Source organism: Ailuropoda melanoleuca, chromosome 7 (assembly GCF_002007445.2).
Source record: "Ailuropoda melanoleuca isolate Jingjing chromosome 7, ASM200744v2, whole genome shotgun sequence".
Lineage (NCBI taxonomy): Eukaryota > Metazoa > Chordata > Mammalia > Carnivora > Ursidae > Ailuropoda > Ailuropoda melanoleuca.
Genome location: NC_048224.1, coordinates 132,114,223 through 132,137,562, shown reverse-complemented (window position 1 = coordinate 132,137,562; position 23,340 = coordinate 132,114,223). Strand labels below are relative to the sequence as shown.

Below are 23,340 nucleotides of genomic sequence, written 5' to 3'. Positions count from 1 at the left end.
AAATTTATTTGTTTGCTATATAATATTCCCCAAAGAATAATAGTTTTAAATTAACCTGTTCTTTTGTTAATGGATATTTGGATAGTTTCCAACTTTTTTGAAATTACATAGAATGCTGTATGAGGATCTTTTTACCTGACTTTGTACTTGTAGGTGAACTGCTTAAGAGGTAGTATGTGGAAGTAAAATTCCTTCCAAAGGAATTTAGATTGTATTTATTTTAAGTATTGTTTTTGTTAAGATGAATTATATGTTGATGGCTTTTTGTGGCTGGACCATGCCTGTACTCATGGAATGGATCCTACATGGTCATGACTTTAAAGAAAACAATACCTTACTAAAGGAATCAACTCCCATTTATTATCCCATACCTACTTCTGTAGGTAGAATCGCTAGGTTAAATTCTCTATAAGGCTGCTTTACGGCTATAGTGGTTCAACATCTTACCGTGTCGAAAGTTTATCGCTAATTAGCAAATCCGAAACAAAATACCTCCACTAGTCACAATGGAGAGCAGGTTTCCATCATCATATATATTAACAGAGTAATTTAACATCTCAGCTGTGCCAAAGGAACCATATTCTTGGGCCTCTTTGTAGTTTCTCAATACAGTAGATTTACTCAAATCCCCATCTTCATTCGAATCAATGCAGGCTCTGTAAATTGAGAATAGAGTAGATAGTGAAATTTATTTATTTTCTTTGGCTTTCTAAAAATAAAGTGGTATGGTTTATTAGGTACCTTCTTACTGCCTTGTCTATTTTATCACAACATACACAGCAACTGCCGGGTTTAGAGTCCTCTGTTTCAGAGTCACCAGTAAAGATTAGGTAAGAAGCTTAAAGGAACCAACCTTTAAATGAAGGCATGTATAAAGGAGTTTAGGAACACTGTCTGTCACAAAACTCCAGGCAGAAAACCATCCAGCCACTTAAGAAATTAGACCAAAGCTTAGCCTAGAGCTTTAGACTAGTTCAGAATGATTATGACACATAGCCTAGGCCTTACTCCCTTCTGCTTCTTTTAGAATTGGTTTCATGAATCCAACAGTGTGTGCAGCCTCTTTGAAACATGATTAACTATAGACTGTGCCTCACCCCCAAAGTTATAACAGCCTTAGGCAAACATTTTGTACAAAAGTACTTTCTACATAGTTTTACGGTTGTCCTCCTGTTTGTTCTTGCCCCATTTTATTAGTCCTAATTTTTAAAATATATATTCCGAATACTATGAAATATTTGATTAAAGCTAAAAAATCTAAAATAAAAGTCATAAATGGAATGCACATCACTTAAAGGTCAACAATATGCTTTTAGCTATTATTAGGCCTTTGTGCAGATTTGTTAGCTAAGAAGAACTATTTTTAACAAGGTAAAATCAATCACAGCTGCTATAGGGAACTAATGGAAGCCCACTAGTATAGAGAGGGCATTTATTATAAATACCATTTCATTAACAAACTAGGACAGTTTGGACAGAAGGATCTCTGAAACTGTCCATTTGTTTTTATGTATACCCCAATCAATGTGCAGCTAAAATGATTTACGGCATTTCAAAAAAAGACACAAAATACAGGAAAATATAGGAGACTGAACACTAATAGGGAAAATGAGACAAACAGAAAACAAGTAGCATATCAAATGGAATCAGGTATTAACAGGTAAAATGTATTCCACCAAATCCACCCATTTGCTAGACAGAGTAGCACTTTCGGTTCCTAAAACCATGTAACTGGCCAGTATCCCTCCTAGCTATCATCTCTAAGGTTCTCCATTTCTTTCATCCAGCCCATCAGATACTGAAATTCCTGGCAGTTCCTCCACCATCCTCTTGACTTTCCCCTCTACCTTCAACCCCTGTCCCTATCCTCTCTGCTAACTTGAGCTGAGTCTTCAATGGAATCTTTCATGATGCTTCTGAGATGCTTCTCATACTTGCTTCCACAGAGCCTAGAGTCCATGAAATAGCTTCTCTAGAATCTACCTGGTACAAAGAAGGTACAAATATTTGCCAAAGGTTGAAAGAAGGAAGGAATTAACATCTTCAACAACATTCTCACAGCAAATACACTGACATATTCCACAGTTCAGTTTCCCATAACCACCATCAATATGAAGTGACTCAACCTTCAAGCACTATATCAAAATATCAATATAAAATTGAGTGACTTCTCTCAATAACTCCACAGAGGGCAAGTATGCATATGGTACAAGGGTACAACTTTCTCAAGGTGGCTGGCTTAGATCAAGGACAACTGTCAGAATACCAGAAAGGAAATATGGAAATGACGTTCATGGGTAGGATTAGAGTACAGGATAGGGGAGTTGAAATGACGTTCATGGGTAGGATTAGAGGGCAGGACAGGGGAGTTGGGTTATAAATTTCTGGACATTTGTAATACATTTCTTTGCCCAATTTTCTATGGAAAAAATCCACAGCTTTCATCAAACTCAAAGGAAATCTGAGATAACAAGGTCAAAAACCACTGAAAAGAAACCAGTTAATGGCCTTTCCTTCATGTAATCCTCTATAAATACTGTCTTCTCAACCAGTGTGGTGGAATTGTGGCGGGAGCAGGGCAGACTTGACAGTCTGTAAAAACAAAAGCCAAGGCACTTAAGGTTTTACCTCCCCTCAGAAATGGCTGGCATTTCTGAAATGACAGTGCCTAGATTTGCCTTAGGTAATTTGGGATCTCTAAGATTCTCCTCAAAAAATTCTGGCTCTAACTCTGAGATGGGGTGGGGGAATCAAAGCCCCACACGGTATACAGTATCATGCAAACAAAAGTTAAATTATTTCCAGTAACACCTGACAGCATAGAATTCTGCTGCATTTTTATGGATTATAACATTTTCTAAATTGTTACTCCGGTGATTTCAGTTTTATTTCCCTTAATGTTTAAGTTTCATTTCCAATGCAAAAATTCAAAAAGCTTTCTTAGAAGACTGTTGACAAACTGTTGCAGTGTATCCCTTGCTTTGTCAACTGTCTTAAGGATCTTTGAAACCTATACTGGCAGCCTGCACATCCTGACCCGAATTCCCTTCCCTTAGGACAAAGTTGGCAATGGTTTCAAAACACATAGGAAACATCCTAATTGACACCACCTATTGCCCCACTACCCCATCCCTGCTAATATTAGAGTATCTCCTTAAGTCCTTACGGTATATTTTCCCACTTATACTTGCTTTTGTATCTAGTATTCTCCTCACATTTAACTTTAACCTTGCCTCCTCTCCCATGCTAAAACTCACCTAAGGCTTTTTTTTTTTTTCAAGATTTTATTTTTATTTATTCGACAGAGATAGAGACAGCCAGCGAGAGAGGGAACACAAGCAGGGGGAGTGGGAGAGGAAGAAGCAGGCTCATAGCGGAGGAGCCTGATGTGGGACTCGATCCCATAACGCCGGGATCACGCCCTGAGCCGAAGGCAGACGCTTAACCGCTGTGCCACCCAGGCGCCCCTCACCTAAGGCTTTTCACTTGGAATGATTAAATCGTGTTACACCATGTGGTGAATGTACCAAATTTGCTAAACTACACATCTAAACACTTTTTAATATTACAAACACTTTGATCCAAACTTTCTGTGAAGTTTTTAAAGAAAAAAATTGTTCACAAATGTGTGCACACCTGCATCTACACAAACAACATACCTGAATACATGCAAAAAACTGCATTAATATTTGATATCATATGGATTGGAATGTTGCTATATGCAAATATCTTCACATTTTCAGTTCCTAATGGAGGAGGGATTTCTCATTCAGCTGAAAATGTCATATACCCATTATCAGAGATGAGTCAGCACCCATATCCATGGGATGAAAGCTCTCCTTTAAGAATGGTGCACTGGGGGCGCCTGGGTGGCACAGCGGTTAAGCGTCTGCCTTCGGCTCAGGGCGTGATCCCGGCGTTATGGGATCGAGCCCCACATCAGGCTCTTCCACTATGAGCCTGCTTCTTCCTCTCCCACTCTGCCTGCTTGTGTTCCCTCTCTCTCTGGCTGTCTCTATTTCTGTCGAATAAATAAATAAAATCTTAAAAAAAAAAAATGGTGCACTGCAATACAAATGACCTGAGGAAAGTAATCAAGTCATTGCATCTTGTTCTGTGTTTGCCACATCTCGGGAAACGATCCTCTGCATATGAGCAGGGACTCAAACTACAAAAAAACTGCTTGTTGATTTCAAGTTTCAGGGAGGCATCTGATTTATTGCAGATACCCTTTAATTTTCATTTTATTTTATTTTAAGATTTTATTTATTTATTTGACAGAGAGACAGCCAGAGAGAGAGGGATCACAAGCAGGGGGAGTGAGAGAGGAAGAAGCAGGCTCCCAGCAGAGGAGCCTGATGCAGGGCTCGATCCCATGACGCCAGGACCACGCCTTGAGCCGAAGGCAGACACTTAACGACTGAGCCACCCAGGCGCCCCGCAGATACCCTTTTAAAACATGTATATGCCTAAAGATCTGTATTAAGGACATATTCCCATTTCCATGGAGATGGTAATGCAAGAAGACATTTACTAGCCAATTACAAGAAACACACCTGCTGTGTATAATTCACCAAGAAAGAAACTAACAAGCGTACATGATAGGTAACCTGGTACACACCATCCTTAGTAGTAGTAGCAATAGTAGCAGCAGCAGGAAGAGCTTACATTTATCAAGTGCATAATGTGCCTAGAAACATCAAATTTAATTTTCCCAAAACCCTCTAGGGAGGCACTATTATTATTATTCCAATTAATGGACGAGGAAACAGGCTTGGAGGTGTAGACAGTGTTCAAGGTCACATAGCTAGGATTCCATCTCAGAGAATGAACTCTTCACAACTATATTATACTGCCTCGCTTCAACTTAGCTACCTGGTCTCTATTTGAGAAATCTTCACTACTCAAGTGTACTCCTTTGTCCTTCAAACATTAATAGCAGATGCTCTGCAGCACTCTCTTGCGGTTACTTTCCAAATTGCCCAGCCCCAATCAGGAACATTCCTATGTCTACCAATGATTAACCTGATCTGGTTAACAGTTACTATCTGGTTAATGCAACGAACTTCTCTAAAAACACGTAAGGGTCAGGTTTAGTATCTAAGATACTAAGAAGTTCAAAGGGCTTATCCAGAACTACTCAAAAGCCAATTTGGCTCTCAAACAGCTCTGATTAGTGATATTAATGTCACTTAAACAACTCTCTGGATAGTTTTGGGAGTTTAATGTTCTTCAGAGTAGATAAAAACATTTTTTTAAGTGAAGATCTATATAATACATGAAGTTTACCTCCAGGCTTCACCATCATGCCACACCAAGCAGTCATACACAGGGCCAGGATCACTATATTTTTTCTCAAAAGAATTTAGCAATTCCACTTGACTTTGAAGTTCCTCCTTGATTAGTTTATTTGCCTAGTCAATTAGAAAATAAATTAATATTAGAACATTTCATGCTCTTGAAAAGTTCTATTAACATACAACCAAAGACACAGTGAGACCAAAAGAAAGCCATTTTACCCTGGAAAAATGTAGGGAAGTTTTCTTTTTATATCTATGCAGCTTGTAGTTCAATTTAATGATGCAGATATCAATATACTAAACATTTTAAAAATACTACTACTTTAATTCAATCTCACATTTACTTATTTATTCTATCCACTTTGGGAAAGACACTGTGCTACATGTTGATGATATCATTTGGCCAAGACATGTTACTCATGTATCTATAATCCATAACTAATTTCCAAAAATAACTCTAAAATTACTACAAAGTAGAATATCTATTGACTTTTAGATTTTTTATCAGAACTGTTTCCATTAAATCTGTTTCTTAATAATTTAAATAAATAAGAGAAACCATGAATTATCTTCTGTCCTTTATAATATGCTAATAAGTTAAACACATACTATAATCATGACCTTGTACAGATAAGCTGCTATTTCACCATTTTGATCCAAGAAAATGAGAATTGTATATGCTCCAACCTGAGGTGTTTTTTTCAACTACATGCTACATCAGACTGCTCTACATTCACCTGAATAGTCCCTACTGAATTAAAATTTAATTTCCACATGTTCCAAAAATCTTAACTTCATTTTTAGTTATTCAACATTCACTCCTCCTTAAAGGAAAAAGACAATTATATAGACATTTTTGGTAAACAAAATAAAATAAAATGGATAATTAAATCCAGATCCCTCTTTTTATAAAATTGGCTGTATATATGTAGCACCTGAAATACTACACTTAACGTGTCTAATACAAGGCTAAAGGACAAACAATGATCTAACAGAAAGGAATACAGCTAAAGAGGATGAATTGCACAGTTACAGAGGATGCTGTACACAGATTAAGTAAATGCAAGTTAAACATGTAGGCAGATCTATTCAGGCCAGGCGTTCTCAACTCTAACTGTGCATTAATTAAAGCTCCTGGGAGCTTTTAAAAAATGCAGCCTTCCTGCGAGGCTTTAATTTAATTCCTCTCTGGGGCACAAGCACTGGTGGTTTAAGGCTCTTCATGGGATTCTAATATGCAAACCAGGATTGAGAACCACCAATACCATTCCACTTTTGATTTTAAAAAGGTACATGCATGCATTAAAAGAAAGATTCAGAGGGATAAACATCAAGTTGTTGGTACCGTCCAACATGGGGGGAGCAGGAGTGGCATTTTGGAGGCTCTCACTTGCTACTTTGTACTCCCCTGTGATCCAAAAGTTTCTGCAACAAGCATGTACTATTTTCATAACAAACCAAAACATTATCTTCATTTTATTAACTGATTAAAAAAAATGTAAAGGCTGGGGCACCTGGGTGGCTCATTCGGTTAAGCATCCGACTCTCGATTTCAGCTCAGGTCTTGAGCTCAGGGTTGTGGGATCAAACGCCCACTTGGGCTTTGCACTCAGTGGAGAGTCTGCTTGAGATTTTCTCCCTCTCCCTCTGCCCCTCCCTCTGCTCATACTCCTTCACACTCTCACTCTCTCTCCGTCTCTCAAACAAATTAAAAAAAAAAAATGTAACGGCTATTTAAGGATGTGGAACTATGGGAGCTCTCATAGTACTTCTTGTGGAAATATGACTTGGTACTACCATTTTATGACCCACCAAAAACATGCATGAGAATACTCAAAATAGCATCTTCTTTAAGAGCCAAGCACTGACAACAAAGCAAATACTGATCAGCATCAATTGTGGTGCCTCCATCATACAGTAACAAAAGTGACCCAACTACAACACCCACACATGGATGAATCTTGAAAACAAGATACTGAGTGAAAGCAGCTACTCATAAAAGAACACGCTGTAGAATTCCATTCTACAAATTCCAAATAGGCAAAATCTTTCTGTAGTGTTAAAGACAGGACGGTGGTCGCTTTTGGAGGAGGTAGAGAGCAATGATTAGGAAGAGGAATGGGAGGGAGTGTTCACTCTGTGCTAATTCATGACTACACATTTAGCATTCATGCACTTTGACATATGTGTATTGTATGTTCATTGAGAAGTTTTGGAAAATAAATATGTAAATTGATTACAGAATAAAAGAAAAATTAGTAAAATTAAACAATTTAAAACTTGTGGAAAAAACAGTCTTTTAAGTCTCTAAGAACTCTATGATAACATGGTTCTGTGGTAATGTTTAAGTAAAAGCGACTAGCACCAACTTGAGAAGGGCAATTGTTGGCAACATCAAATTCTTCTTGTTTTCTACAGGCTTCTGCAAGGGCCACCCTGTGAACAGGATCCCAGATTTTTTCCTTCCGTTCTTTCTGCAAAGACAGAAAAATTACCTTACAATGAGGCTGACAAACATCCAGGTAAACCTAGACAGTCATTTATATATGGACCTAGTTGTTATCAGTTGTAATGCCACACAATTTTCACACAGGAGCTAAAAAATCATTTATTATCAAGTTGATAAAGCAATGGATCAGTTATTAACAACTAGTTAACTCTATTACTCAGCCATCAGAAAGAACGATTACCCAACATTTGCAGCAACATGGAGGGGACTGGAGGAGATTATGCTAAGTGAAATAAGTCAAGCAGAGAGAGACAATTATCATATGGTTTCACTCATTTATGGAATATAAGAAATAGCAGGGAGATCGGTGGAAGGAAAGAATGAAGGGGGGGTAAACAGAAGGGGGAATGAGCCACGAGAGACTATGGACTCTGGGAAACAAACTGAGGGTTTCAGAGGGGAGGGGCGTGGGGGATTGGACTAGGCCGGTGATGGGTACTAAGGAGGGCATGTATTGCATGGAGCACTGGGTGTTATACGCAAACAATGAATCATGGAACACAACATCAAAAACTAATGATGTACTGTATGGTGACTAACATAACATAAAAAAAAAAAAAAAAACTAGTTAACTCACTGCAGCTGGGTTTTAAGAGAACACATTTACCAAGGCACATCCAAATGTATTTTGATATATATGTCCCACTTTTAACCCATCCAAGAATAAAAATAATAGCATGTCACATAACAAACAAACTGAATTCCTAGTCATTTACAATAAAAGCAAATACTACGTCCTGGGCCCTTAAGGAACTGAGAACTGCCTTAAGCCGCATGCAAGCGGAGGGTGGAGGTAAGACTAGCTGCAATGAGGGACATGCAGGCTTCCTTAATTTCCTTCCTTTCTGGCTTATTTTTTCCCTACCCTCTTTGATTTGACAGGGTGCTTTGTTACTGAAATTGGTCTTACCTTCTTCTCTGCTGTCTTTAACCCATAGTGCCACCCAGTGGAGGTCTGCTAGTTAAAAAAAAAAATCCTTTCCAGTAAAAATATCAACTCCACTAAGTTAAGGAGGGGGTTGACATTAACTTACTCTATGCTTGCATATTAATTTGCACTTTATCATACAGTTCATGAAATTTAATATGGTGCATAAAAATACTGTGCTATTGTATTTCAGCCTGAAATTTTAAAATAAAATAGAATCCTTTAAGTTATATACATTTTTTGTCATTTTCTTTTTTCGCAGAACGATTAGAATCTGACGAATAAGTAAAGGTTCTATATACAATATGCTGAGTAGCTCTTATGGTGCAGACCCAGGGGGAAGCAGATAACAGTATTATGGTTAGGTGAAAGGCCCACAGGTCTTACCCACTGGGCTCCATTTTCAAGGATCACATCATTTTTTACAGTTGAAACTCTGAACCTGTATCAGCAATCCTCTAAAGTGATACTGGCAAATATGGGAGCCACGTGTTGCTATTTAGATTTAAATTTTAAAATATTATATTAAATTAAATTTTCACACTAGTCACATTTCAAGTTCTCAACAGCTACCAGTGGCCAGGGGCTGCCATAATGGGCAGACAGTGAACATGTCCATCATCCCTGAAAGGTCTACTCAGTAGCACTGTTTTAAAGCAGGGTCCTCCTTCCTCAATTTGCAACTCTTATTTCTCTAATGACAGACCTGTGTTTCCTACACTTCAGTTGCTTTGGGACTGAGTAACCCTTTCCTTACTACTGAATGATGACTAGCCAGGATCAAGAAGCCTAGTTAAACAGTAAGAAAAATGGGACAAATTATCATAGAAGCTATAGGACTGGGAAAATTAAGTCAGCCAGGACTTCAAATCAATTTTAAATAGTCTTTAGCCTTTTGGAGTTAAAAAAAAAAAAAACTTCAAAAATCCAATGAAAGCTATAGTCCAACTCCCAGAAAAACACTCATATACAAAAACTTGAGTAGAATTTCACTGTATTCACACATTCTCTAAACTTATCCATGGACCCAAGATTAAGAACTGTGACTTTAAATGGCTAACATTCCACTGAACAGAACCTTGAAGCAGTCATTGTCTAAAAGCCTCCCAGCCTCCAAAATAATTAAGAGTTCATGGGAGCTCACAAAAATTTTTTTTCTTCAGTAGGAAACAAATCTGAGGAAGAAGTCATTGATTCTAGATTGTACATTACCTGTATCCTTTCCTTGAGTGCCTTTGGATAGAAGTCATAGCCATTTTTAATGCCAATATGATATTTGCCTGAGGGATTTGTCCAGCTCACAGGAATCTATAGAAAAAAAGTAAATTGTTGACTCAATAAATGCTTCCCAATTCCAATGATTTACTACTAGGGAAAAAGGTTATTTCACTTCTGATGGCTCAACTTGGATGAGCAACGCTGCGCATTAGAGCAATATTTCTAATATTCTAAGGTGCCACTTAGTATCTGTCTGGCTTTTCTTCTTATCCATAAATAAGATGGTTCACCTAGGATACCTTTCATTTACACAATGCTTCATAGTTTACAAAGTGCTTTCAACATACGATACCTCATTAAACTACTACAATCTTTAGTTCTCAAGCATCAAGGACACATCACCTCTTCCTTCTCAGCCCTAATGCCAAACTAGGGGGGGAGGGGAAGTGGTTTACAGACCCTCTCGAAGACGCTTAGATTTTCCTGTTAAGAAATGCATTCTCTACAATCAACAGGGATAATGCCTAGATACTTAAAACAGCTCTTTATAAAAAAAAAAGTTCTATAAAATCATGTAAATTATATATGACATATTATAATAGCCTTCCCAAATATCTCCAAGTATTTAAAAGCTTCTAATTAACAGAATGCTGTAAAGAGCATGCCCAGTGTATAAACGGAAAAAGCAAAGAAACAAAAAGAAATCAAACTGCTTGCCCAAACCACAGGAAGGGTGAAAAGAAAGCCAGAATCTAGCTCTATTATGGAGAACAAAAAATTCAGTGTAAAGGCTATGTGACTTAGGTAAACCTGGCTGTGAATCCAAACTCTACCACTAACCAGAGGGGACCCACAGGTTCCTACTTCGTGTAATAGGAAGGAAATGATCCCTACCTTATGATTTGCACAAATGAAGATCAATTTGCATAAATGAAGATCAATCAACTTCAAATGTCCATCAAGAAAATGTGGAATATTCACACTCTTTGTAATCACAGGACCCATGATCACTAAAACCAGCTTTCAAATGTGCATAAAACATGAGGTTGAACTATCAACCACTCAGACTTGGCTGACTCATCAATTCTCACTTGTGCAGTATCTTTAACTGGCTCACCTTCATGTCCCTCATCAAATTATTCCCCAGGTAAGAAACTTTTCGATGAAATTTTCTCACAACGAAATAGAGAAAAAAAATACCATTTACAGAACTTCAAAGAGCTACTGATTTTTTAAAAGCCTGCCTATATCAGTAATCATTTCTGAATCAAATGGATGTCTGGAGTATGTGAAATTGCGTATATGTTGGCATATAAACTAGTGCTTTTCATTCAAAACTTAACCAACCTTTTTTAGAGAACAAGGATTCTTAACTCTAATGTCCCTGCTATAGCCTGTGACATAACAACAATACAGTGTTCCAACAACAAAAAGGTAAGTAGTCACTAGCCAGCACATTCAAAGACTATTTCATCACAGGTGTCCCACTACACAGGTTTTGTAACCCTAAGCTAGTGGCAACTTCTTTGTACAAGGAGATTATAAAAGACTGTGAAATGCCAAAGGAGTAAATGGAATAACTGATTAAAATAACTGCAAGATAAACAGGTGCTAACACATATTTAACCACAATTACCTACAATATAGATAATACAATGAAAATAATCCATGAGACATAATGCAGATTTAATTATAAATGAGATCAAAATCTGCAGGGTCCACACAACCAGATACTTCTCAAATCACTATCATGTATTTTCCACACAGTAAAGGCAGACTAGTTACAAAAAATTAATCTAAGGAAAATCATAAAAAATAAATGTGATAATCACGGTTCTGCTATCCACCATTAACCAAATTTGAGTAAAGGTAATTTTACTCTATGAGGCAATTATGGAATATGTCATTTTGCCTACTTGCACACGAACTTATTTTTAGTCTCTTTTAAGAATCAAAGCTTTATATTTTGGCCACTTTAAGTGGATATCTTTAAAACGGTTTTATTACATGGTAACTACTGTGAAAATTAATAAAAAAGAAACCTCGGTTAGAATGGAGTCAGGAGGCCAGCAAGGGGCGCTCTCGTGCCCTACCATGCTGCCTCCGTTGCAGACCCAAGAGGAAGAGAGGCACCTTGCAGGCGGGTACTACATTACCACCCCAGCAGAAGGCAGTTTACCCCGATGCACATTCTCTTTGTAACAGCCCTTTCACCTCCCCTCGACCTCCCCGTTCCTCTGTATAAAACAGTGGTCCTCTCCTTCGTTCTCGGTGGGGATTTGCCTATGACTTTGCCACAAGCTGCTTGCTCCAGACTGCAATTCTCTGCTATTCCTGAATAACCCACTTTTGTTGCTAAAATAACTGGCAGTTTTATTTTTAAGGCTAATACTACAATGGAATAAGAAGGATTTTCATAAGAACAGAATCTCTTTGATTACTAATTACATCTCTTCCCTCACTCTTTTAAAGAGGGATGCCTAACGAATTGATCATTTTCTTAACAAGCCAAATGTCATCACGAGTGTTAATGTTCCACGCAGTAATATTTTTTTCCCCCCTCAAACTGTGTTTCAGCCTTGTCAGCTCCGTGGTAAAGCCAGTACACTCCTTTAGCTACCACTGCATCTAAATACGGGGCCAAATTTGGCCAAGTCATTCATTGTGGCTGGTTTTAACTTTTTTTATATGTAAGAATAAATACTGATGATTTAAAAACCAACTTCAAGTTCAATGTGGTAGAATTTTAAAAAGCACCATGTTCCCTTCCAAATGTCTACTCAAATTAGAATAAGGAGAAGAAAAAAAAAACCACCCAAAGGACACAGAGAACTGGAAATGATACTCAGCAGCTGTATCACCCCCATTTCAAAGGTTGCAAAGTAAAAGGCAGCACTGAAAATTTATGGGGAGATTGTGGAATTTTAATACATGGTGTTGGAGCAACTGGTCTTCAGATGGAAAAGAGGATCCAGGATCCCTGTTTTGAACTAAGTCTAAAATCAATTACAGTGAATTCTAGAACATGAAATGAAATATGGTAGAAGTTTTTAGAAAATGATAGAGGAACATATCTTCATGGTCTTGGGGTCAGGAAGGATGTCCTAAGACATGAAAAGTCCTAACCAAAAAGGCGAAGACTAATCTCCAAATACATTAAGAACTTCTACTCATCAAAAGACACCAAAAGGGAAGTGAAAATAGATGTACAGAATGGGAGATGATAAAGACCTGATAAAGACTACAACATGATACACCCAGATTACCAGCATATTTGCAAAGATTAAAAAGCCTTAAGAATATGAAGCGTTAGCTGTGCAACTATTAAAATTCTTTTTTTTTTTTTAGATTTTATTTATTCATCTGACAGAGAGAGAGACAGCCAGCGAGAGAGGGAACACAAGCAGGGGGAGTGGGAGAAGAAGCAGGCTCCCAGCAGAGGAGCCTGATGTGGGGCTCGATCCCAGAATGCCGGGATCACACCCTGAGCCAAAGGCAGACGCTTAACGACTGAGCCACCCAGGCGCCCCAACTATTAAAATTCTTATACACTGCTAGTGGAAATGCATTTTAGTGCAAATACTTGGAAAATCTGTTTGGCATCACCTGGTCAAGCTGTATCTCTATGACTCAGCGATTCCACTCCTAAGAACACATCCTGGAATTATCTATACACATGTGCTCAAGATATGTACACAAGAATGTCATCTAAAGAGCTGTGACTCCCAAGCTGGAAACAACTATTCACGAGCAGTAGAGTGGACAGAATGTGGTACATACAAACCATGGCAGCTCGCACAGCGATGAAATTAAACAAATCACTACTACATGCAACATCATGGTTGAATGGGAAGAATCTTGCAAATACCTGATGTAAAATGATACATAAATGATGTTGTTCACTACATCAAAACTAAGGATATACTGTATGGTGACTAACATAACATAATAAAAAATTATTATAAAAAATGATGTTGTTCATATAAAGTTCACAAATACAGGCAAAACTAACAATATATTTCAGGTATCCACACAGAGGTGGTAAACAAATAAAGCAAAGCACAGAAATGATTATCACAAAAGTGAAAGTAGGTTGTAATCGGGGAGAACACAGGAAGCTTCTGAGGTATGGCAATATTCTTTGTCTCATCGGGGTAGTGGATAAAATGACATTCACTTTTTACTCATCAAGGTGTACATATGCGTTTTATGAATTTTCCTTTGTATCTGTACATTTCACCATAAAAGATTTTAAAGTTCTGTTCACTTTTTTGCTTCTACCTGCTCATGGGAGTGTCACTGGCCAAAGTAACTGACCACCAGTTTCTCAAGAAGGCCTATGAATAGCCTCCTTAGAGAATGAGATTACTGGAATGTTCAAAGCACTTAACTAGCAGTTCATCTTAAACTGGGAGAAGAATAAGACATTAACCACCAGCATAAATAGGCTATTTAGAAGAAGCTAAAATACAGATATTTAATTCATCTTAGAGCATGGTTAAGTCAAAAAACCTAATCACTTTATTGTGCTGCTGTCTGAAAACTGTGTGCTCAAGAGTTCTGAGAGATCCAGCTAGCCAGAATCTCAGCAACTAGTAACATTCTTCTTTTTAATGACTGCTGTAAAATATCTGAACATCAGCACATCCCTGGGAAAAAAACAAGCTGAACACATATGTGGGTATATTCTGTGTACAGATGGAGAAGGGAGCTAACACCAAGAAGACTAGCAGAAAGTCTGTATGAGGAACAATCAGACTCCTGCTGCCCATCCCATATCTTGCCCAAACGAGACCAGCCAGGCAACCGGATACGGAACCAGAGAGACGTTGAAATGTCAGCTTTGTAGAGAGGTTCACATAGCAGAGGGGAGAGGTGAGACATACAGAAGATTCTGCAAGAGATCTCCCTGGGCACTAGGTGTGAGCCGCTGAACACACAGTCAGGCTTCTCTCTCACTCTCCCCTCAAAGCCAGGCCAAACATGCTAAGGCCCTCTTGGAGATAACTGAGCAACCCAGTGGGAAAAGGTATGCCATAAATTGCCACCTTCAGGTCTGCCATGACAACACCACTACACTCACCCCAAGACCCCGCACAAGCACACAGCACTTCCATCGCCTTCATGTACACCTTGCTAACCAAGGGACAGCCAGGATAGCTTGGGAAAAGGTCTCAGGTAGAAAGCAGAGCAAAAGGAAGGAGGAGAGGCTGAGGAAGGAGTAGGCAAAGAGGAGGAGGAGAAAGAGGGAAGAGGTGAAGAAAAAAGGAAGAGAAAGGAAAGGGGAAAGGAGAATGGGAGGAAGAGGACGGTGAGTAAAAAGAAGAAACAACTAGAAAAAAATTTTAGACAATATTCTCACAGATAAAATGTTGCATACATGACACAAAAACATGCTGAGTGAACATGAACAGAATTGCATTTAAAAATAATGGGCAAAATTTAACAAAATTCAACACAAGGGCTAGAAAAGAATATTGAGAAATCTCAGAAATCTTTCAGGAAGGAAAAAAGCAAACAAAAGCAATAAACAAAAGGTGGAAAAACATAAGAAAATTGGAAAATCGACTCAAGAGGTCCAACGTCCAATTAACAGGAGTTCTAGATAGAAGAATGGCAAAAACAGTGGGAGAAAGTAACCCAAGACAACGCCAGACAACTCAAAAATGAAGGACCTGAAAGGTAAATTCTCTTTTTTCACAGTGCTAATTCCACAGATAAAGTCTCAAACCACATGAAAACTCAAGAAATAAAAAGAATTAGTATGTTACTTAAAACCCCGAAGACAATGTAATATCAAAAACTTATCTCTTGGTGAGTGAGAACTGCTGGTGAAAGGGAGAGGTAGGGCAAGGGACTTGGTTTTTCCTGTTAGAAGCCTTGAAGAAGTAGTTGTCTTTTAAGCTATGAAGACATACTGAATACAATTAAATTTTAAATTAAAACCTCCCACTATATTGATGGGCTGAGAATACTTACCAGAAGAGCTAAAGAAGTATGTCACCCAGTTGAGAAAAGATTTAAATATCAATCTATCAATTTTCTGATCTTATTTCACAGTCTATATATGGTATATGTAATTCCTTTGAGCAGCAGTGATACTATCAGTCCATGTGGTTTATCTAAAGCTTGGGCCACTACAGGTATTTAAAATAAACAACTGAAGACAATACTTTATAGGATTCTAAATCTGCAGGACTTACTAGGAGTGTTCCCTAGTTTCCCAGAGCAATGTAACTCACAGGAATCCCATGTGTCTCTCTGAAATATACTCTGAATAACAAGGCAGACTTGGGAAGACAGGCAAAACCTTAGAGTAATTCAGATGTGCAGAAATTCATTTCCCTCTAATTTACAAGCTTTTTTTTTTTTTTTTTTAAAGGCCCATAGTGTCTCAGCTTGGGCCCCATAAGAAAATACCATAAACTGGGTGGAAAATGCCATAGACACCAGAAATTTATCTTCTCCCAGTTCTGAAGGCTGGGGGCATGAGATCAGGGTGCCAGCATGGTCAGGTTCTGGGGAGACTCCTCCTGACTTAGAGGTGTAGCTTTCTCATTGTGCGCTCACATGGCAAGAGAAAGAAAGCACGGACTCATCCCCTCATGAGGGCCTCACCCTCATGACCTCATCTAACCCTAACACCATCTCCAGTACCATCAAATTGGGTGTTAGAGCCCCACCATATGACTTTTGGGGTTATACAAACAATTCAGTCCATAACACATGGCAAAGGAAGCAAAATGTGGATGTTAATGCCCGCTATCTGCCTGTGGTGGGCAGATTCTAAAGATAACCCAAGCCCTTGTGTAGTCCTCTCCCCTCAGTGAAGGCAGGGTTTATGACTATTGCTACTGTGATTGTGTTATGGTAAATAATATAGGAAAGATGAAGGGATTTTGTAGATACAATTAAAGTCTCTAATCAGGTGACCGATTTAATCTAAAAGAACATTACCGTGGTGGACCTGACTACATCAGGTGAGCTCCTTAAAGAGAGACTGGGGCCATCCCAAAGGTCAAAGAGATTCTCTGGATGGCCTTGAAGCAAGCTGTTGTGAGCTCTACAGTTGCATGAAAAATGAGTTCTTCCAACAATCACATGAACTTGGAAGAGGATCCTGAGCCTCAGATGAGACCAGAGTTCCAACCAACACTTGATTACAGTCTTATGAAACACAAGCAGACAGCCACGAAAAGCCAAATTCCTGACCCATGGAAAAAGTAAGATAATAAATGCAGGAATGTATGTGGCTTTAAGCTGCTAAGTTTGTGTTAACTTATTATATAGCACAGAAAACTAATACACTGCCACGACAATCTTAGCCAGAAGACAATGCCTAAACATGATTCAGATAGATAGACCTAGATAAATACAAATTCACCTTCCAAACTCATTCTGCTTATTGGTTTAAAAGATAAAGAGTACTGAATCACAACCAAATTCTTGACTTCTAACAAGCTCATTAGCTAACATCAACAGCTTTTAGTATTCCCATCATCTTTCATGTTAGCTTAACTTTCTACCAAGGTCTTTCTACCAAGTACATAGAGTAGCACAAAGCCAGTCACTTAAGTTCACAATTATTAAAGCCTAAATATTTCATGTTCCAAGTTCCCAGAAAGGACAGGAAAAGATGAAGGCAAAACTACAATCTGGTCACCTTTCCTGCTTTTCTATCCAAAACTTAAAATTTTTAGAATTTGGCAATCACACTGAAAAATATATCCCAATTCTAAGCTCACTATCAAAAAAAAACAAATGAAATACTGAATTTTTCTAAGATGGCCCCTAATGACCCCCACCCTCCTGGTGTTCATACTCTCGGTAAAATCCCCTTCCTCTTAAGCATGTGCTGGATTTCATGGCTCATTTCTACTGAAAACAAAATATCAGATGTGATGGGATGTCAATTCTAAGATTAATTTGTGAAAAGATCATGGCCTCCATCTTGGGCACTCTTTCTTGGATTATCCACCCAACGTGAAGACAGCTGCATGGTGTGACACAGCCCCATAGAGAGGAACCGAAGCCTGTCAAGACTGAATTATCTGTTGGAACAGACACCCCTTCCCCACTCAGGCTGAGTCTTCAGATGAAACCACAGCCCTGGCCAACAGCAAGCTCAGGAGAGATCTTAAACAAGAGGCACAGAGCTAAGTCACACCCAGATTACAGACTCATAGAAATTGTGAGATAATGTTTGTTATTTTAAACCATGAAGTTTTGGGGGTAATTTATTAAAGAGCAAGAGGTAACTAATAACCTACTATCAAACATAAGCTAAAACCATTAGATGCTTTGAGGCAACATTATAAAAAAAGGGAAAAAAAAATCAATAAAAGGATAAAAGTTCCAACCTTGAGCACTCTTCCTGAAAGACCGATGATCTCGCCATCTTTGGGCTCTACTACTGTAGCAGTATTCACATCACCACTTCCTGTTGTATCAATGATATCAATGATTTTTGGTTTTCCATCAGTTGTAACCTGAAAATTAAGAGAGAATTAAAATACGAATTATAAATTCAATTTTTTAATCCTTAAAAAAGCAATGCCAAACCTCATATATGTGCATACACATACATAAAATACCCTATGAAATCTGCATTCATTTAAAAAAGAAAACTGAATTGTTTTAAGCCAAAAGTGGGACAGATACTTACAAAAAATTTAGTCATGGAGAGTACCACAGAACCCTTCAAGTGATTTTATATATTCAGTTAATAAATATTTACTAAACATTTAGTAAGGTCGGTGCTGGGGAGACACACAGAAATGATCAATACACAGAAGTCCCTGATCTCACAGATCTTATGTCCTACTTAGTCAATAAACACGTCAAATACATGCCAGATGGTGATAGTCACTATGGAAAAAAATCAGGCAGAAAAAGGAGGTAGTGTGGGGGTTTCAACTTTAACTAGGTTGGTCAAGAAAGATCTCACTGAGGGGCGCCTGGGTGGCACAGCGGTTAAGCATCTGCCTTCGGCTCAGGGCGTGATCCCGGCGTTATGGGATCGAGCCCCACATCAGGCTCCTCTGCTATGAGCCTGCTTCTTCCTCTCCCACTCCTCCTGCTTGTGTTCCCTCTCTCGCTGGCTGTCTCTATCTCTGTCAAATAAATAAATAAAATCTTTGAAAAAAAAAAAAAAAAAGAAAGATCTCACTGAAGGTAACATTTGAGAAAAGATCTGAAGAAGGTGAACTTTGGGCTGGACAAGCACAAAACTTTAGGGAGAAAACACGTAATAACATGTAATTACAGGATGTCAGACTAGCACTCAAACTGAGTAAATCCAAAGTTCAAACTTAACATTCAAACTTATTTCTCTCAACGCTTTGCCATCTCAGGAATTGATACATTCCCAACTGCTCAAAACAGAAAGTTAAAAGTCCTTCGTCTCTGATTCTTTATTCTAGTTTACTCTTCACGTCAAATCTGTCAGGAAGTCATCTTCATTCTACCTCTAAAATACAATTCAAGTCCATCTTCTCCCCTTGATTTTCCCCACCAGTATCCTGACTCTCTCCCCACCATCACCCCCTTGCCTTCAAAGTGCTGATGCTCCTTTCAGGTCTCCCAGGGTCCATTCTTGGTCCCCACCAAAAGCAAGTCAAACAAGCTGTATGATGCCAGTTTTCCATGTGCAATGGATCCCAACGCACTCACTACAATAGCCTCTGTGCAATCTGGCCCCACCATGTCTGATCCTGTACCTCTCTAACCACACTGGCCTCCTTTCAATTCCTGCCACATGCCAAACTCTTCCCTGCCTCTCAGCTTTGTCCATACAGTTCTTCCACTTGGAATCCTCTGTCCCTTCTGATGTTCCACAGACATCCCAATCTCATCTTTCAGTTTTCTACTAAAATGTCACCTCTTCAGAAAGGTCTCCCAGATGAGCTCTTCTGTAGCTGCCATCCTAAACCTGAATCTTTTTTTTTTTTTTAAGATTTTTTTTATTTATTTGACAGAGATAGAGACAGCCAGCGAGAGAGGGAACACAAGCAGGGGGAGTGGGAGAGGAAGAAGCAGGCTCATAGCGGAGGAGCTTGATGTGGCTCGATCCCATAACGCTGGGATCACGCCCTGAGCCAAAGGCAGACGCTTAACCGCTGTGCCACCCAGGCGCTCCCTAAACCTGAATCTTATTCTTCCTCACTGTACCTTGTTTCCTTCACAGAATTTGTAATTATACAGCTAGCTGATTCCTGATATATTTCCACTATTAGAAGATAAGCTCTATTAAGGGGAAGGGCTATGTCTATTTTACTCACCAAATTCCCCCAAACCTAGCAGTGCCTCGTTGGTACTCAATACATATTTAATGACTGAATGATCTGACACTAATTTACTCAGCATTAAGAATGGTCTTCCTAAAGCATGGTTTCTTGGCCAGTCAACAAATTTTCATTTGGGCCATGCTGACTGCTATAGGTAACAGCAGTACTGTATTTTCATACTGCTTTTGTTGGAAAAATAATTTCTGGGCTCTTTCTGGGCTAGCTTTGCAAAGGGAATATCTAGCATTCAAGATACATATACTGAGTTATTAGTAGGAAATCAGGCATGGAAACACAAAGAATGAAAAAAGAAGACCCCCTACCCTCAAGGAAAAAAAAGCAATGTAAAAAATGCCAAGAGTATCACAAAAGCACAAGGTCTTCCAACTCCTTTTCCACCTGGAGAACTCACACTCTAAGATCAAGCTTAGTGTCCCTTTCTGTGTCTTCCCAGGCATCGCTTCCTTCCACCCCCACCCCCCAACTGCAGTGTCCTCAAAGCTCTACAGTTAAGGGTTACCCAAGGGGGAAAGGGGAAAGTCACCATGTGGAGGAAACAAAGGCACACATGTTTTTCTTTATGAGGCAGAAGCAAAGGGGTCCTTGATGCACCCCAAATCTTATTCCAATGACACTACCATAGAAGCACCAGGGGCAATAAAGGCCTTCCAGGCACAGCTGTTTTTTGTTGTTTTTGTTTTTAATGTATAGTAATTTTTAAGCTGGATGTCCATACTCGTAACAAAATAAGTAATATACTCAGGAGGCTCAAAATCATCAACAAAAAATTATTGTGGAAGTCGTACCAAACTCTGATAAGATAATGACACAAAAATCAGTTACTGATTTTGAAGGGATTGGCTAAATAAATATCTTTTGAAATAAAATAACGAAGGAAAATGTAAGAAAATCTACCAAAATAAAAAATGGAAACAAGAGGAAGTTAATACTCCCCTATAAAATTAAAACTAGCGAAATCATGTACTAAGAATTTAAGAAAACAACTGATTTTAAAAAGTATTCCAAATAAGTACGTAATCTGAAAGCTAGGCTATAACACTAAGAACACAATCACCTATCTTTATCTTCTCATTCAATGAGCAAACAACTTCAGTGACTTGAGATCAAGAATCACAAGAGATCACTAACAAGCCAGACATAGATCCCTCTCATTAGAAACCTCATTATCAGTGCGGGAGCAAAGAAAGAAAGCCTAACGGGATTTAGTGACTTATTTACTATCTACTACTGCCACAAGCTTTACTTATTACCATCTCTCTTTTATTAAAAATTCTTATATATGCAATTTTCTGTCCCTGTACCTCTTTCTTCACCATTAGGTAAAGGCAATCACTCCATTGGAGACAGTAAGACAAAGGAGGGAATTTGGGGTTAGGAAGAAGAGGTTTTGAAAAAGGCAAACCAGCTGAGGATTTTACAATGGAGTTTTGGGAGAAGAAGGAAACTGAACCGCTACCATCAGAACGAAATCCCTCATCTTGGCAGGGGCGGGAGGGGAGTGGTGTATTACAAGGAAAAGAGGGACTGAACCACTACCAGAGTAGTGAGTAGAGCTAAGGTAGTAACACAGCCCATGTACGGGGGTGGAGGACTGAGAAGTGCTTACAGGGCTATGCTGGCTGGACAAAACAGAAATTGCCCAAAGGTTGTCCCCAGATGTCAAGAATGTCAAGAACGTGAGTTACTCTGTGTCTCCACTGAATTGATGATGGTCAGGGAGCTGATGAGGGCTGTGAGATAGTCATTAAACATTAGAGATCAAAAGAAAGGGGGGAGGGGAGTTGCAAATTATCCCAAACAAAACAAAGTGAATGTATAAGTATTTATTTGAAAATATTCTTTTAAGGGAAGGTATTTCATAGGCAAATACTATTGAATGACTATTATTTTGAGAATAATAGTCTGTCATCAGAGTCTGTCTGATGAATGAATCAGACAGGCTCTGCTTTCAGAAAGCTTACAATCCAGGTGGAAAACAAATTAGTGAAGCGATAACTCCAACATAGGACAATAAATAAAAAAGGTTAAGGACAGTATCTATGAAAGCATATAGAACATAAAACCCAGCTTGGGGGAATTCAGGAAGACTAACTGAAAGAAAGATAATAAAAATTAAAATCAACTAAATAGCACCCAATATTAGCAACCAATTATATAGCCACAATAATTTACTTACTGTACTCTATTATTTTACTAAACATAAAAACAGAAAAATTTTTATAGAATCACTTGTCACCTTCTTCCCCAAACCATTTTTTTCTCCATGAGGAAATTACATACACTGTGCACACATACACATTTTTTTCCATTCAACAAAAATATTTAATGTTATAAGTACATTTCATACAAAATAAATCTGGATATATGCTGTCAAAGAATTTTAACTTATGCAGGAAAAAAGGTTACGTAAACAAAAATATTAACATGAAATATTTTAGGTGCTATGGGGGGGTCGGAACACATTACTATGAGAGCAAACAAGAAAAAAGCACCCAAATAACTGTTGGCAAGAATTGGGCCTTATTCATCTTGAACCCTCAGGTCCTAACACAGTGGTGGGCACACACAATGTAAATATATGCTGGGGGTGTGAATTAAATCAGTAGATATCCCAAAAGCTAACAGGGTCAAGACCGAGGTGGGTCTTTAAGGGTTAAGCAGGAGTTTACAGGTGATGGTGGAAGGCTTGCAGGCAGATTAACTTATATGCTGAGGAAAGGCCTGAAATGTGGGTGAGTGGAAGCAAAGGGTTAACAGTGGGATGGACAGAAGTTGGGAGGGGAAAGTGAAAACCAAGGCACCATGAAGAGGTCAAGCTGGATGGTGAAGGGCTACACAAAATTCAAATTTTGGAATTTTTATGCAAAGGCAACTAGGACATCAAAATATAAAAAGTTTTGTTTTGTATTAAATAAGGGTGTTACAGAAGGTGTTTCTTTTCTTTTTTTTTTTTTAGGAAAATAATTTGGCAATGTGAAGGATGGAGCAAAGAGAAGATTTGTGGCAGGGAACCAACTGGCTACTGCATATTCTTTCCAATCCAAGTCCAGGCTCTCATTCCGCCCCCCCCACCCCCAC

General features: G+C 38.6%; 1 protein-coding gene across 6 annotated transcripts in view; it reads right to left on the bottom strand.

Moving 5' to 3' along the window:
- TPP2 (tripeptidyl peptidase 2) overlaps positions 1-23,340 on the bottom strand; it is a 71,781-nt gene that overhangs the window by 46,181 nt on the left and 2,260 nt on the right. For all 6 annotated transcript variants that reach the window (XM_034665445.1, XM_034665447.1, XM_034665446.1 and 3 more), the window contains exons 2-6: positions 18,316-18,444; positions 9,950-10,045; positions 7,670-7,774; positions 5,290-5,414; positions 493-656 (exon numbers count right to left, since the gene is read on the bottom strand). In XM_034665445.1, coding sequence (XP_034521336.1) covers positions 493-656; positions 5,290-5,414; positions 7,670-7,774; positions 9,950-10,045; positions 18,316-18,444 — 619 coding nt within the window. The remainder of the gene's footprint in view (positions 1-492; positions 657-5,289; positions 5,415-7,669; positions 7,775-9,949; positions 10,046-18,315; positions 18,445-23,340) is intronic.